The sequence below is a fragment of the Muscardinus avellanarius genome (genome assembly GCF_963383645.1).
Source record: "Muscardinus avellanarius genome assembly, chromosome: 15".
In the NCBI taxonomy this organism is placed as follows: Eukaryota; Metazoa; Chordata; class Mammalia; order Rodentia; family Gliridae; genus Muscardinus; species Muscardinus avellanarius.
In genome coordinates this window covers 88,802,688-88,817,458 of record NC_137801.1, presented here as the reverse complement: position 1 = coordinate 88,817,458, position 14,771 = coordinate 88,802,688, and the positions used below count along the sequence as shown (strand labels likewise).

The following is a 14,771-nucleotide window of genomic DNA, read 5'->3' as shown; positions in this document are numbered from 1 at the left end:
TCCGCCTCTGGGTCCAAGCCCTGGGCCGAAGTATCCACGGAACCCAAGTCTGCGGGTACCTGCGTTCCGGGGCCGGCAACCAGCTGCACAAGCCCCGCCCACTCCGCCCAGAAGGCCCCGGGAAAGCGGCGCGCGCGCGCGGGAAAACGCCCTTCCGGAGCGCGACCCGGAAGCGGAAGCGAGTCCGTCTCTTTTCTCTGTCCAGTGCGTGGCTCCCGCGTCGCTCCCACCTGTTCCGGGCGCCGGGCCCCGCGGTGGGCAGCGTGGGGAGGAGCGGGGCTCTGAGGGCCCCGAGCAGCCGCAGCCATGGCGGACGTGACCGCCCGCAGCCTGCAGTACGAGTACAAGGCGGTGCGTGCGGTTCTGGGGGGACGCGGGCCGGGGAAGGCGTGCCCGGTGGAAGGCCGCCCGAGGAGGCGACCCGCCTGCGAAGCGGGCCTGGGGCGGCGGGGCGTCCGAGGAGGCCTTCCCTGCGCGCGCGCCCCTCGCTCGCCCTTCCCAGCCCTCGACACTCCTGGCCGGAGGTTTTCCTGGGCACCGTTAGGAGCAAGGGTCGGTGAGCGTGGACGCCGGCCGGAGGTCCAGCGCTAGGTCCATGCCTAGCGCCATAGTGCTCTTCTGTACGTCTTTGCTCCAGTGGGCGATGAGCGCTCCTGAGGTCTTCCATCACCCCTGTCCCAGTGATACCGGAACCGGCCCCGTTCCTGGCGAAGCGCTTTTCATGTTTCCCCTTTTCAGAACTCGAACCTTGTGCTCCAAGCCGATCGCTCTCTCATCGACCGGACCCGCCGCGATGAGCCCACTGGAGAGGTTCTGTCCCTGGTGGGGAAGCTGGACGGCACGCGGATGGGAGACAAGGCTCAGCGGACCAAGCCGCAGATGCAGGAGGAAAGAAGAGCCAAGTAGGTGCCAAGGGATCCCACCAGTCCAAAGCCCACTTCCCTTTGGGATTTGAGCAGCATATCAAGTATCATTGAAATTATCTAAAGCTTAGCAGGCCACGAGAATTTAAAGGCTGTTTGGGTTTAACAGGTACACTTAAGTTGGAAAATAACTTACTATATGTGTTTCTGATCCATAGAGTTTCATTTTCCTCCAGGTAGTCTCAAGACCTTTTCTCTTTGTCTCAGTAATTCTTTATTCATTCCCCATTACTAAATTCCTCTGCTGTTATTCTTTTTTTTGGGGGGGGGTGTTTCTGGAGATGGAACCCAGGAGCATTTGACCTACAAGCTACACCCCCTGCCCTATTTTTTACTCTCTATTTGAAACAGCGTCTCACTAAGTTGCAGAAGGCCTCAGTAAGTAGCTGAGGCTGTCCGCGAAATGCAGTCCTCAGGTCTCAACCTCCCGAATGCTGGGCTTACAAGCGTGCCCACCACGCCCGGCTGCTTTCACCTTCTATAAACAGACTCAAGCATCTATAGTAAGGAGGACAGAGTGTTTTGTTTTTTCTCTTTCTTCGTGGAAGGTAAATCTTAAAACAACATAATTGTTGAACTTCATCTCACCATTATCTTTTACCTTGAATGACTCCTAGTTTTCTATTTTCTGTTATAGTGAGGCCTTAAAAATTCCTAGGTCCAATTTACATTAAGTTTTATGAGTTTTATGATATATATGTGTGTGTGTGTGTGTGTGTGTGTGTGTGTGTGTGTGTACACACACATATATATGCCTGTGTGTACATATATGCATATGTATTGTTTTGGTGATGGAGAATGAACACAGGAGTATTCTGCTTTTGAGCTATACCCCAATCCTTTTTTTAAAATTTTATTTTACAGTACTAGGAATTAAACCAGGGGCATTCTACCTCTGAGCTACACCCCCAGCCCAATTTTTTATTCTTTCTTTCTTTCTTTCTTTCTTTCTTTCTTTCTGTATTTATTTTGTGGTACTGAGGGTGGAACCCAGAGTCTTTCTACCTCCGGGCTATACTCAGACTTACTTTATACTTTATTTGGAAACAGGGTCTCACTAACTTGCTGAGAGCCTCACTAAGTAGCGAGGCTGGCTTTGAACCTGTGCGGTCCTCCTCTCTCAGCTTCCCAAGCCTGGGGATTACAAACCTGCACCACCACGCTAGGCTTTTATTCTTTATTTTGAAACGGTCTCACTAAGTTGGGGAGGGCCTCACTAAATAACTAAGGCTGGCCAGGAACCTGTGATCCGCCTGTCTCAGCCTCCCAAGTACTGGGAGAACAAGCATGCACCACCATGCTTGGCTTTATTGTTTTTTTTTTTTTTTTTTTTTTTTTTTTGCGGGTCTGGGGATGGAACCCAGGGGCATTCAACCTCCGAGCTACACCCCCTGCCCTATTTTTTATTCTTTATTTTGAAACCAGGTCTCACTGAGTTGCAGAGGGCCTCACTAAGTAGCTGAGGCTGTCCGCGAACCACTATCCTCCGGTCTCAGCCTCCCAGTGCTGGGATTACAAGCGTGCGCAACCACGCCCGGCTTGGCTTTATTGTTTTAAAACAGGTTCTCATTAGGTTGCTGAAAGTGACTACGTTGCTGAGGCTGTCCTCAAATCTGTGATCCTCTTGTCTCTGCCTCCCAAGTAATGGGGTAACAGGCGTGCTCCGCCATGTCTGGCTGACTTTGTTCTGGGAGTTGAACCGAGGGCTGGGAGCATACTGAGCAGGTGCTTCACCACTAAGCTGCTTCCCTGACCCACCCATGACTTCTTGCCCATGTTCTGATTTCTTGGGAATGAGTAGATTTTTTTTTTTTTTTTTTTTTTTTTTTTTTTTTTGCGGTACTGGGAATGGAACCCAGGGGCATTCTACCTCTGAGCAAAGATCCTCCTGTCTCAGCCTCCCAAATGCTGGGATTAGAAGCGTGCGCCACCATGCTTGGCTCAGTAGAAGTAGATTGTGCTGAAGCTTATGTGGCTTTGGCTGGAAAAAGGTAGTAGATCTGACAGATGAAAATTTAGTCAGAATTCTATTATACAAAGTATAAAGGATTACTTATTTTGTGGTGGTGTGTGTGTGTGTGGTGCTGATGATTGAACCCAGAGGCATTCTATCTCTGAGCTACAGTTCCAGGTCTTTTGTTTTGTTTTGAAACAGGGTCTCACTAAGTTGCTGAAAGTCTCACTATGTTTCTGAGGCTGTCCTCAAACCTGTGATCTTCCTGTCTCAGGCTTCCTAGTACCAGGATTACAGGCATGCGCTAATACACTCAGCTAGGGGTTATGTATTTTAAATTAATGCGGACTCTGTCTTATTTTAAACATTCAGTGCATCGAGTGAGAGGATTAGAGCGTGTACTTTCTGTCACTGTGCCTCATAAAGAAAGGCGTCTGTATGTGGTCGAGGCCAAGTTGGAGTCGTCTACTGGGGCACAGGTCCCTGTCTCAGTGGGAGCTGTGCACCCTGAGGCTGAGCAGAGAAGACAGGCCGCTCCATCTTGGCTTGCTTGGCTAGGGCAAGGTTCTTCATTCCCATCGTACCCTGTTTCCGCAGGCGAAGAAAGCGTGACGAGGACCGGCACGACATCAACAAGATGAAGGGCTACACTCTGCTTTCAGAAGGCATTGATGAGATGGTGGGCATCATCTACAAGCCCAAAACCAAGGAGACCCGGGAGACCTACGAGGTGCTGCTCAGCTTCATCCAGGCTGCTCTTGGGGACCAGGTAAGGAGCCACGAGGGAGGATGTCTGAGGACCTCGGCTCTGGTTCCGCGTGTGGGCTTACCAGTTGGGAGACGTGCCTGGCACCCATCAAGCACTTGGTTTACGTGGACAGCACACTGACGGAGTCGGCGCTTTCAGTACTCGTTTCCCGTCTTCAGGAGACAGAGTGCAGAGCAGTCAAGCCATTTCCAAGTCAGGGTATGAATTCAGGTCCTTTGTCTCCAGGATCTGTGCTCTGAACTTGTCCCCTGCTCGATTAGCTTGAGACCCTTTACGAGGTTCTGTAAGTCTGTGCAGGGCTCTGGTGAGGTGGATGCTGGGGCAAGCGTGGGCGCGGATTACCAGAGTGTGGAGGGGGAGCGCCGTCCCCTGGAGGCGCCAGGGGGCTGCTGTGGAAGCGCCACCCGCGCCACCGTGTCTTTGCTGGGGAGCGAAGCCAGGGGCACCTCATGACTGAGCTGTGCCCTCAGTCCCTCGTATTTCGTCTTGAGACAAGGTCTCACCAAATTGCCAAGACCGGCCCCGGCCTCCCTTGTAGCAGGGGTTACAGGGCATGCTCCTGTGCACCCAACTGTTCCCCTAATCTTTTATTTATTTATTTATTTTATATTTTTATTTTTGGTGGTACTGGGGTTCCTGGAAACCCTTCTACCTCTGGGTTACAGTCCCAGACCTATTTTTAATTTTTTTATGTGGAAACAGGGTCTCTTAAGCCAGCACGGCTGGCTTTGAACCTGTGCGATCCTCCTGTCTCCGCCTCCCGAGCGCGGGGATTATAGGTGTGCACCACCATGCCCAGCTCCCTTAATCTTTTAAAATAAGAATGAGTGTTGGTCTGTATGATTCTAGGTTTTTTCCCTCTCTTTTCATTGCTGGGAATTGGACCTTCTAGGCTGGGCATTGCACCTGCTAGGCCAGCGCTCTGCCGCTGAACTTGCTCAGCCTCCCAGGCAGCTGGGTTACAGGCATGCGCCGCCAGGGCCAGCTGCAGGTGGCATTTCTGTCAACAAGGAGAGTTTTCCGAGCCTGTGGCTCTGAGCAGGCCCCGCGCTTACGCCCTGCAGCACAGGTTGCTGGCTGGCGACGCTTTGTGTGTCTACATGAGGGTTCTCTCGCCACCAGCCACGTGACATCCTTTGTGGGGCAGCCGATGAAGTTCTCGCTGTCCTGAAGAATGAAAAGCTGCGGGACAAGGAGAGGAGAAAGGAGATCGACCTGCTGCTGGGCCAGACAGACGACACCAGATACCACGTGCTAGTGAACCTGGGCAAAAAGATCACAGACTACGGTGGAGACAAGGAGATCCAGAACATGGGTAACCAGCTCTGTGCCCTCCTCCCACTAGCTGGCTTTGACTCTGACACCACTCATAAGCAGCTCGAAGGTCTGTGAGTTCCATGACCTGCTTGTGTTTCTTTGAGGAGTTATGGCTGGTTCCAGCAGCCTTTCTCACTCTGAGCCTCCCCTCTTTGCCTTTTTTTTTTTTTTTTTTTTTTTTGGCGGTACTGGAGATTAAACCCAAGGCTTGGGCATTGAGCGAACAGCCACACTGAATCTAAGGTTGGAGGTTGAGCGATGCCTGCTATCGGCAGCGAGGGTGGCTTTCTTACATCGATCATCTCAGTCTTTTTGTGTCCTTAGACCTTAGTTCTGGCCTGAGGAAAAGCAAGTTAGGAGATTGAGAGGAAATGGGCTTGGGTGCTTCTTGGTTTTTTTATTTTGCGTGTGTGGGAGAAGGGGGGGTAAATGGGGATTGAGCCCAGGAACAGTCTACCTCTGAGCTAACACCCAGCCACTTTTATTTATTTATTTACTACTACTACTGTTATTATTATTTTGGTACTGGGGATTGAACCAAGGGGCAAGAACTCCAGGCTACACCCCAGGCCCCCCCCTTTTTTGTGCAGTACTGGGGATGGAACCCAGGAGCATTCTACCTCCAAGCTACACCCCCAGCCCCCCTTTTGTGTGTGTGTGTGTGTGTGTGTGTGTGTGTGTGTGTGTGTTTTTGCAAAGGGCCACACTAAGTAGCTGAGGCTGTCCGCGAACTGGGATCCTTCTCTCTCAGTCTCCCAAATGCTGGCATTACAAGCATGCGCCGCCCCGCCCAGCTCTTGTTTCCTTGACAGCCGCTTCCCTCTTTTCCGACCCGTTTCAGATGACAACATTGATGAAACCTACGGTGTGAATGTGCAGTTTGAGTCTGATGAGGAGGTGAGTGATCAGCGGATGGACCCATCCATCTGTTTTGAGTTTATTAAGGTGACAGTCCCTTCGAGGGAATGAGGGCTCGTAGCTCAGGCCAGATAATTTTATAGTGTACTTATTTTGAGTGTCCAGTTTAGAAATTTAGTGTTATTTTCCTAAGTTATGATTATTTTTAGATTTTTTAAAGCTATTTTAAGCTAATAAATATAAACTAATACAATAATTGAAAACAAACCAAGTGGGTCAGCAAAACGAAGACAAAATAGGAAGTACAGTTTATGCTTGGGTTGAGGATGCGTCCTGCTGTGTGCAGCATTTCAACACTCCTGCAGTGGTCTCCCAGCTTGTGTTGTGTGTACCAGAGCCCGTCTCAAGAGAGAGCGGCCCAGGTGCCAGGAGCACGGCACACACTGGCACACGCCCATTCACCTAACAGTTGCAGCAGTCTCAGTGTTCACCGTCCCATCAGGACTTCTAGGCGAGCTAGGTAGGAATGAATGGAACACTGGCAGAAGCTGGGGTGCTGTCTAGGGCTGTCAGGTGGGGCTGAGCCCTGGACGTGAGCCAGGACGCGGGAGTGGCCTAGGAGTTGAGTCGGGCAGAGCCCTGAACCAAGAGCCGCGGTGGTGAATGTTGAGTCTTGGCAGGCCGTTTGCCTTCAATTCTCTGTCTGTAAACTGAGATGATTGGTATAGATGACTGCTACACTTACCTTCCACGGCATCAGTAATTGGGTTTCGAGGTGTTTTTTTTTTTTCCCCAGTACTGGGGATAAAACCCAGGGGCATTCTACCTCCGAGCTACACCCCCAGCCGTACTTTTATTCTTTCTTTCTTTCTTTCTTTCTTTCTTTCTTTCTTTCTTTCCTTTTTTTTTGGTGGTACTGGGGGTGGAACCCAGAGGCTTTCTACTTCTGGGCTATACTCCCAGCCCTATTTTATATTTTATTTTTGAAACAGGGTCTCACTAAGTTGCTGAGAGCCTCACTAACTAGCTGAGGCTGGCTTCGAACCTGTGCGATCCTCCTGTCTCAGCCTCCCAAGTGTGGGGATTACAAGCGTGCGTTACCACGCCCGGCTATTATTCTTTATTTTGAAACACAGTCTCACTAAATTTCAGAGGGCCTCACTAAGTTGCTGAGGCTGGCCACGAACCCACCATCCTCCTGTCTCCCAAGGATTTTGTAATTTTTTTTTTTCCCAGTCTGGGGATGGAACCCAAAGGCATTTGACCTCCGAGCTATACCCCCTGCCTTATTTTTTATTCTGTATTTTGAAACCGGGTCTCACTGAGTTGCAGAGGTCTCACCAAGTAGCTGAGGCTGTATGTGAACCTCGATCCTCCGGTCTCAGCCTTCCGAATGCTGGGATTACAAACTTGTGCCACCACGCCCGGCTCAGGATTTTGTGATTTTAAGTTGAAACAAACTGCTTTGCTCACAGCAGTGCATTGGAACTGTGGTCACCAGGCACCTGCTTTGGCCAGCCTGTCTGAGCACATGCTGCTCTGAGCTGACGCGGTGGAGAGCAAGTGCAGAGTGCTCTAGTCAGGGTCACTATCTGCCTTCCCTGCGCACTCTGTGCAGCCCTCCCTGCGAGCTGTGTGTGTATCACATCGTGAGTCGGGTGGTTGCCATTGCGGCAGCCAGATTAGAAGCAGAGGCCGGGAGTCCAAGGAAGGCACCTGCTGCCTGGCCTTTCTGCTGTGCTCTGGAGAGATGGACCCTGGTTCAGCAGGCGTGGGTCTCCCCCAGAGCCATGCTGACCAGGGCTCATGGCGGGCCACTTGGGGGCCTGGTGCCAGGGCTGCACTGTGGAGCTGGGCTGAGGCAGGCATCTCCACAGGAAGGTGATGAGGACGTGTACGGGGAGGTTCGAGAAGAGGCGTCAGACGACGACATGGAGGGGGATGAGGCCGTCGTGCGCTGCACCCTCTCAGCTAATGTAAGTGCGGTCTCCTGGCCTCGCTGCCGGGGCCAGGATACCTCTGCGTGTGGCGTGTCTGCCTCAGGCCTGCGTCCTGTTACCCCTTGCACACTGAGCTGTGTTTTGATAGGGTCAGCTTTTGAGATTTTAGTCAGTCATCCTCTTCCTCAAAGGCTTGTGTTGGTGAGATCTTAGTCTGGGTGCTCCTGACTGAATGTAGCAGTTTTTTCTTTTCTTCTGGAAAGGCCTCCAGGAAGGCAGGCAAGAGCATGGTGGGGGGCGAGGAAGGCAGGGCCTGGCCAGCTCAGGGCCTGCTGGCCGCCCAGCCTGTGGCCTAGGATGGGGAATGGTGGGGGGCGAGGAAGGCAGGGCCTGGCCAGCTCAGGGCCTGCTGGCCGCCCAGCCTGTGGCCTAGGATGGGGAATGGTGGGGGGCGAGGAAGGCAGGGCCTGGCCAGCTCAGGGCCTGCTGGCCGCCCAGCCTGTGGCCTAGGATGGGGAATGGTGGGGGGCGAGGAAGGCAGGGCCTGGCCAGCTCAGGGCCTGCTGGCCGCCCAGCCTGCAGCCTAGACTATAGGAAGGCGGCAGGGCCTGGCCAGCCCAGGACCTGCTGGCCGCCCAGCCTGCAGCCTAGGTTAGGGCCTAGCCAGCTAAGGCCCCTCTTGCCGCCCAGCTTGTGGCCTCCGGCGAGCTGATGAACTCCAAGAAGAAGGACCTGCACCCACGGGACATCGATGCGTTCTGGCTGCAGCGGCAGCTCAGTCGCTTCTACGACGACGCCATCGTGTCGCAGAAGAAGGCAGATGAAGTGCTGGAGATCTTGAAGGTATGGCCCAGATGGGATCTGCCCAGTGCACTGCACAGGCGGGGTCGGTGTGTGGTGGGGCCGGGGGCTGTGTCCTTGACGCGGCCTCCCCTTCTCTGCAGACGGCCAGTGATGATCGGGAATGCGAGAACCAGCTGGTTCTGCTCCTGGGTTTCAACACGTTCGACTTCATTAAAGTGCTGCGGCAGCACAGGATGATGAGTGAGTGCGGTGTGCACTTGGGGTGCGGGTGCGAGCAGGGCTGGCAGCTCCGTGCTGATCACTAGTGCGCATACAGGAGCGCGGGCGTGAGCGGGCTGGCGGCTTCGCGCCTTCACACTGGGTTACTTTTCTTCCTGCCCCTCTTCCCTCCATCCCTTTTCTTTCATGCTAGTTCTGTACTGCACCTTGCTGGCCAGCGCTCAGAGTGAGGCCGAAAAGGAGAGGACCATGGAAAAGATGGAGGCCGACCCAGAGCTGTCCAGGTTCCTCTACCAGCTCCACGAGACCGACAAGGAGGATCTGATCCGAGTAAGCCGGGAGCTTAGCGCCTTCCTCGGAGTGCTTGTTTTGCTTCCAAGAGGGGCAGATTGGAAGACCGCAGCGTGCACTGCACTCCTGTTAAACAGAGGTTGAACTAGCAAAGCATACCTCTCGACTTGTTGGGGATTACCAGTGGGGATAGACTAGAATCTGCACACTTGCGTTGGTGTGGTTGAGGGACGTTTCGCCAGCCCCGTGACGACTGTACGATACAGGAACGGATCCCACGTGTCTGCTTAATAAGGGCTGCACTTGTAGCCCTTAGGGTTAGCTCTCGTGCTAAATCGTGAACCCAAAGGCATTCTACCTCTGAGCTATACCCCCAGCTCTATATTTTTTAGTTTGAGACAGCCTAAATTGTGGAGGACTCGCTGAGTTGCTGAGGCTGGCTGTCTTAGCCTCCTCCTGTCTTAGCATCTCAGGTCCTGGGATTCCAGGCATGTGCCACCACGCCAGCTAAAACGTTTACTTCTGATATCTATGTTGTGTGTCCTGTCCCTTTATGATGTCTGTTTCCTTTGATCTTTTTGTGCTGTCAGTGATACCTGTCTGAATGTAAATCTGTCTTTTGATTTGGGAACTCATTCATGTCCATGGGTCAGGTGCAGCTCAGCAGGGACTGAAAGGGGCAAGAATGCAGGACAGCAATTAATCATCGCGTGTGCGTGCGTATGCCTGTTACTGGGGATGGACCCCAGGAGCATGCTACCTCTAGCTCTTTTTTATTATTATTTATTTTGAAATAGGTTCTCACTGAGTTGTGGAGAGCCTCACTAAGTAACTGAGATTGGCATAAACTCGGGACCCTCCTGTCTCAGACTCCCAAGTACTGGAATTATAAGTGTGCACCACCATGCCTGGCTTACCTCTAGCTCTTTATTTTTTCATTTTATTTTTTATGTTTTTGTGTTACTGAGGATAGAATCCAGGGGTTTTCTACTTATATGCTATACTCCCAGACCTATTTTATATTTTATTTTGAAAAACAGGGTCTCACTAAGTTGCTGAGAGCCTAAGTAGCTGAGGCAGGCTTTGAACCTGTATGGTCCTCCTGTCTCAGCCTCCTAAATGCTGGGATTACAAGTGTGTGTTACCACGCCCGGCAGTATTTTTTTATTTTGAAATGGTCTCACTAGGTTGCTGAGAGTCCTGCTAAGCTACTGAGACTCTCAAGCCTGCAATCCTCTCATCTTGGCCTCCAAGTACTGGGATCACAGGTATGTGCCACCATACCCAGCCATTATTATGCTTCATATGTTTACCTGCTGCAGGAGGAGAGGTCCCGCAGAGAGCGAGTGCGCCAGTCCCGAATGGACACGGACCTGGAGACCATGGATATGGACCAGGGTGGAGAGGTAAGGCTGGGCCGCTCCCCAGCTTCTGGTGGGGGAGGATGCCGCTGACCAGCTCGCTCACTCTGTCCTGTCGTTCTTCATGCACCAGGCACTGGCTCCACGGCAGGTTCTAGACTTGGAGGACTTAGTGTTCACCCAGGGAAGCCACTTTATGGCCAACAAACGCTGCCAGCTTCCTGACGGCTCCTTCCGTCGCCAGCGTAAGGGCTACGAGGAGGTGCACGTGCCGGCTCTGAAGCCCAAGCCCTTTGGCTCCGAGGAAGTGAGTCCGTTGTCTTCCCGTTGGGGTTTGAACTGTCCACCAAAGTGCAGCCTTGCTCATCGTTAGTTCATTCCAGGAGGGAAGCTGCTTCAGAGTTCCCGCGCTGATTATGAGCCGAAGCCAGTACTGGTCTCTGGGCTGTCCTCTAGTGGGTGGCACGGGGGGGCTGCAGGAGAGCGGCCCCTGGCCATCCCCAACGGTGGACCTTCCGCTGAAGGGTGATGCCAGTGTGTGTGGCATTTCCTTATCCTAGCAACTGCTTCCGGTGGAAAAGCTGCCAAAGTACGCGCAGGCTGGCTTTGAGGGCTTCAAGACGCTGAATCGGATCCAGAGCAAGCTGTGCCGGGCCGCGCTGGAGACGGATGAGAACCTGCTGCTGTGCGCGCCGACCGTAAGCGCCCTCTTTGGTTCTGTGGAGCGTGCTCTGCAGTTTTGTTTGCAAGATTGTTCTTACCTCCACCCTCGCCCTCATTTGCTTATTCTTTGATGAAAGACGCGTTAAGTGGTAGGATAAGGAGGCCCAGGACACGCTTTGTTCTCTGGAGACAAGCCGAGTGTGGTAAAAATGACTGTGAAAGCCGGGCGTGGTGGTGCACGTTTGTAATCCCAGCATTCGGGAGGCTGAGACGGGAGGGTCGCGGTTCGCAGACAGCCTCTGTTACTTAAGGCCCTCTGCAACTCAGTGAGACCTGGTTTCATAATAAAGAATTAAAAAAAAAAATAGGGTTGGGGGTGTAATTCGGAGGCCAAATACCCCTGGGTCCCATCCCTAGACCCGCCAAAATAAAAAAAAAAGAAAGAAAGAAAATGGGCAGACAGGCCAGCTCAACCCGGCCTCCCTCTCAGGGTGCCGGGAAGACCAACGTGGCCCTGATGTGCATGCTCCGAGAGATAGGGAAACACATAAACATGGACGGCACCATCAACGTGGACGACTTCAAGATCATCTATATCGCTCCCATGCGCTCCCTGGTGCAGGAGATGGTGGGCAGCTTCGGAAAGGTAAGGGTTAGAGCGTTCTTACCCGCTGCGGCGCCCACAGTACCCAGACAGGCCTGCGTGCCACTGCTTCGGGTGCTAGCGCCCTGAAGGCCTCCTGTGGTGCTTTCTGCTCTTTATAACATGCAACTTGAGCTAGGCGCAGAGAATGACTGAAGCTCGAGTGTCCTGAGCTGACAGGCTTGCCCTCCTTGCCTCTCCCTGTCCGTGGTGCTGTCTGGAGTTGTCGTTGTGTTCTTAAGCATTTGGAAACCCGAGCGGGCGGGCGTGGTGGTAGACTTTGGGTGTTATTTCGAGTGCTGTTACGTGTGTTTCCATTTCCCGCTCTGACATGAGAGCCCCCAGGAAGCCCTTGCTTCCTTTGCCTGCGTGGAACTCAGATTGATTTAGGAACATGTTCAGCTGATCAGATCCACCTGATACTTCCCGGGACCCTCCACTGAGGCTGCTCAGATAGAATTGTTCTTTATTGTCATGCTGGGCCTAGAAGCCAGGGCCTTCCGCAAGCTGGCAGACAGGCCACTGGGCTGCACCCTGGCCCTGCCCTCTTGGCTGACTTCCCGCCCGCCCGCCCGCCAGCGCCTGGCCACGTACGGCATCACTGTGGCCGAGCTGACGGGGGATCACCAGCTGTGCAAGGAGGAGATCAGCGCCACGCAGATCATCGTCTGCACCCCTGAGAAGTGGGACATCATCACCCGCAAGGGCGGGGAGCGCACCTACACCCAGCTGGTGCGCCTCGTCATCCTGGTGAGCACGCGTTGCCAGGTCGCTCGCTCGCGGGGTGTCGTGTGTGAGCAGCCCCGGGGAAGGAACCAGGGGGCATTCCACCTTCCAGCTACATCCCCAACCCTTCTTTATTTTTTGTTTTGAAACAAGGTCTTGCTGGGTTGCTGAAATCTCACTCCTGGCTGCTTTCTGTCTCAGCTTTCCAAGTACTAGGATTCCAGGTGTGCGCCGCGCCTGGCTCAGAAGTTTTATTTTTTTATGATGAAATTTGTGTGAAAGTTAGGAGTTCATTCACCTACAGCATGGGGTTTTATTGCCATAAAGCACTACAGCTGAGAGTTGGCATGCATTGCTGGGGTATTTCCTGATGAAGACAGTCTTTTCTTTGCCTTAAAATTCCCTATCTCATCTTTATTAGCCATCCTAGGTTATAATGCCTGTAAACGGGACCAGCCTGAGGAAAGAGGGCTGTACTTGTCTGGTCTAGAGGTAACTTGCTGCCCCCACAACCCCCATTCCTCAGGATGAGATCCATCTTCTCCATGACGACAGAGGGCCTGTCCTAGAAGCTTTGGTGGCCAGGGCCATCCGAAACATCGAGATGACGCAGGAGGATGTCCGGCTCATTGGCCTCAGTGCCACCCTCCCCAACTATGAAGACGTGGCCACTTTCCTGCGCGTTGACCCTGCCAAGGGCCTTTTCTACTTTGACAACAGGTACAAAAGAGATTGGAGAGCTGCGGCCGGGGTGGCCTGCACGCCCCGCCTTTCAGGGGCAGCGCTGGGTTGGACTTTAGAAGGGCCTCTGGCCTTCTGTGTACAATCTAAAGAGAGAAATGTTGTGCCCTGGGCGGTGGAAAGTCCTGCCTGTTCCTGCAGCATTCCTGGCCAGAAGCTCACTTTCCCTTCATGTTGACCTTCCAGCTTCCGCCCTGTGCCCCTGGAGCAGACCTACGTGGGCATCACAGAGAAAAAAGCCATTAAGCGTTTCCAGATAATGAATGAAATAGTCTATGAGAAAATCATGGAACATGCTGGAAAAAACCAGGTCTGTTCATGGTTTGTTCTTAACCTTTGAAGATTTGTGATGGAACAGCAGGAATGAGTTGTTACTATTTAGTGGTAGTTATCAAACCTTCCATTAAAAGATTAACCAGTGGCCGGGCCTGGTGGCGCACGCTTGTAATCCCCGTGCTCGGGAGGCAGAGACAGGAGGATCGCGCAGGTTCGAGGCCAGCCGCGCTGGCTTAAAAGACCCTGTTTCCAAATAAAAAAATATAAAAATAGGTCTGGGAGTGTAGCCCGGAGGTAGAAGGGTTTCCAGGAACCCCAGTACCAAAAAAAAAAAAAAAAAAAAAAAGGTTAACCAGCAAGACTTGGGTGTCCTTAGTGGACTGCAAAAGAAAGGCTAGTCAGTGCTATGAAGAGCTTGACTCAGCAGTTGGCCAACTTAGGAGAAACAGATCAATTTCCTGGCAACATCTCACTACTAAAACTGTGAAGTTAATCATTTGAATAGCCTGTAATCGTCAATGATGTGTATTTGCAGCCCCCAGATCCCTGGGCTCAGAAAATCAGTCTTGACCATCCACATTATTAAAGGACCTTGCAGACAAGGTTTGTGGTGGTTTTCCTTAAAGGATAAGACAGTGAAAGGTGACGATTAGAAGCTGATGAAAGGGCATTTTACTAGATAGAATTTTGTTTCCCCTTTTTTTGTTTTGGTGCTGGGGATGGAACCCCAGGGGCATTATTCCTCTGAGCTGTAGCACCAGCCCTAGTTTTTTTTTTTTTTAATTTTGAAACAGGGTCCAAGTTGCTGAGGGTTTTGCTTCATTGCTGAGGCTGCCCTCAAACCTGTGATCCTCCTGTCTCAGCCTCCAAGTACTGGGATTCCAATCCTGTGCCATCACACCTGGCCTAGAACTTTTGTTTGTGGTTCCCCGGACTGAACCAGGGCCTCAGGAGCTAGGCAAGCACTCTACCACTCAGCAGCACCCCAGCCCTTTTCACTTTGAGTCAGAGTTTTGCTGAGATGCCCAAGCTGGTCTCCAATTTGCAGTCCTTCTTCCTTACCCTCTGAGTAGTAATTACAGATATATGCCACCACACCCAGCTCCTAGCCCAGAATTTTTAATTGAATGGAGTTCAACAGTGTTAACTAAGATGAAAGGGAAAGCCACAGGTTATGCATTTGTTCTTGTCTGATTAAAAAGAAGCATATCCAGTGTGGTGGTGCTCCTTGTAATCCCAGTGCTTGGAAGGGAGGGAGCACTGATTCTGTGTGTGTGTGTGTGTGT

General features: G+C 52.3%; 1 protein-coding gene across 1 annotated transcript in view; it reads left to right on the top strand.

Annotated features, from left to right (window-relative positions):
* Positions 1-306: 306 nt before the first annotated feature.
* SNRNP200 (small nuclear ribonucleoprotein U5 subunit 200) overlaps positions 307-14,771 on the top strand; it is a gene marked incomplete at both ends in the record, with an annotated part of 29,124 nt that continues 14,659 nt past the window's right edge. The window contains 16 exons of the mRNA XM_080711207.1: positions 307-351; positions 739-902; positions 3,475-3,646; positions 4,769-4,961; positions 5,805-5,860; positions 7,699-7,797; positions 8,452-8,604; positions 8,706-8,805; positions 8,978-9,114; positions 10,398-10,481; positions 10,570-10,743; positions 10,997-11,134; positions 11,590-11,745; positions 12,322-12,492; positions 12,995-13,188; positions 13,396-13,519. Coding sequence (XP_080567333.1) covers positions 307-351; positions 739-902; positions 3,475-3,646; positions 4,769-4,961; positions 5,805-5,860; positions 7,699-7,797; positions 8,452-8,604; positions 8,706-8,805; positions 8,978-9,114; positions 10,398-10,481; positions 10,570-10,743; positions 10,997-11,134; positions 11,590-11,745; positions 12,322-12,492; positions 12,995-13,188; positions 13,396-13,519 — 2,160 coding nt within the window. The remainder of the gene's footprint in view (positions 352-738; positions 903-3,474; positions 3,647-4,768; positions 4,962-5,804; positions 5,861-7,698; positions 7,798-8,451; positions 8,605-8,705; positions 8,806-8,977; positions 9,115-10,397; positions 10,482-10,569; positions 10,744-10,996; positions 11,135-11,589; positions 11,746-12,321; positions 12,493-12,994; positions 13,189-13,395; positions 13,520-14,771) is intronic.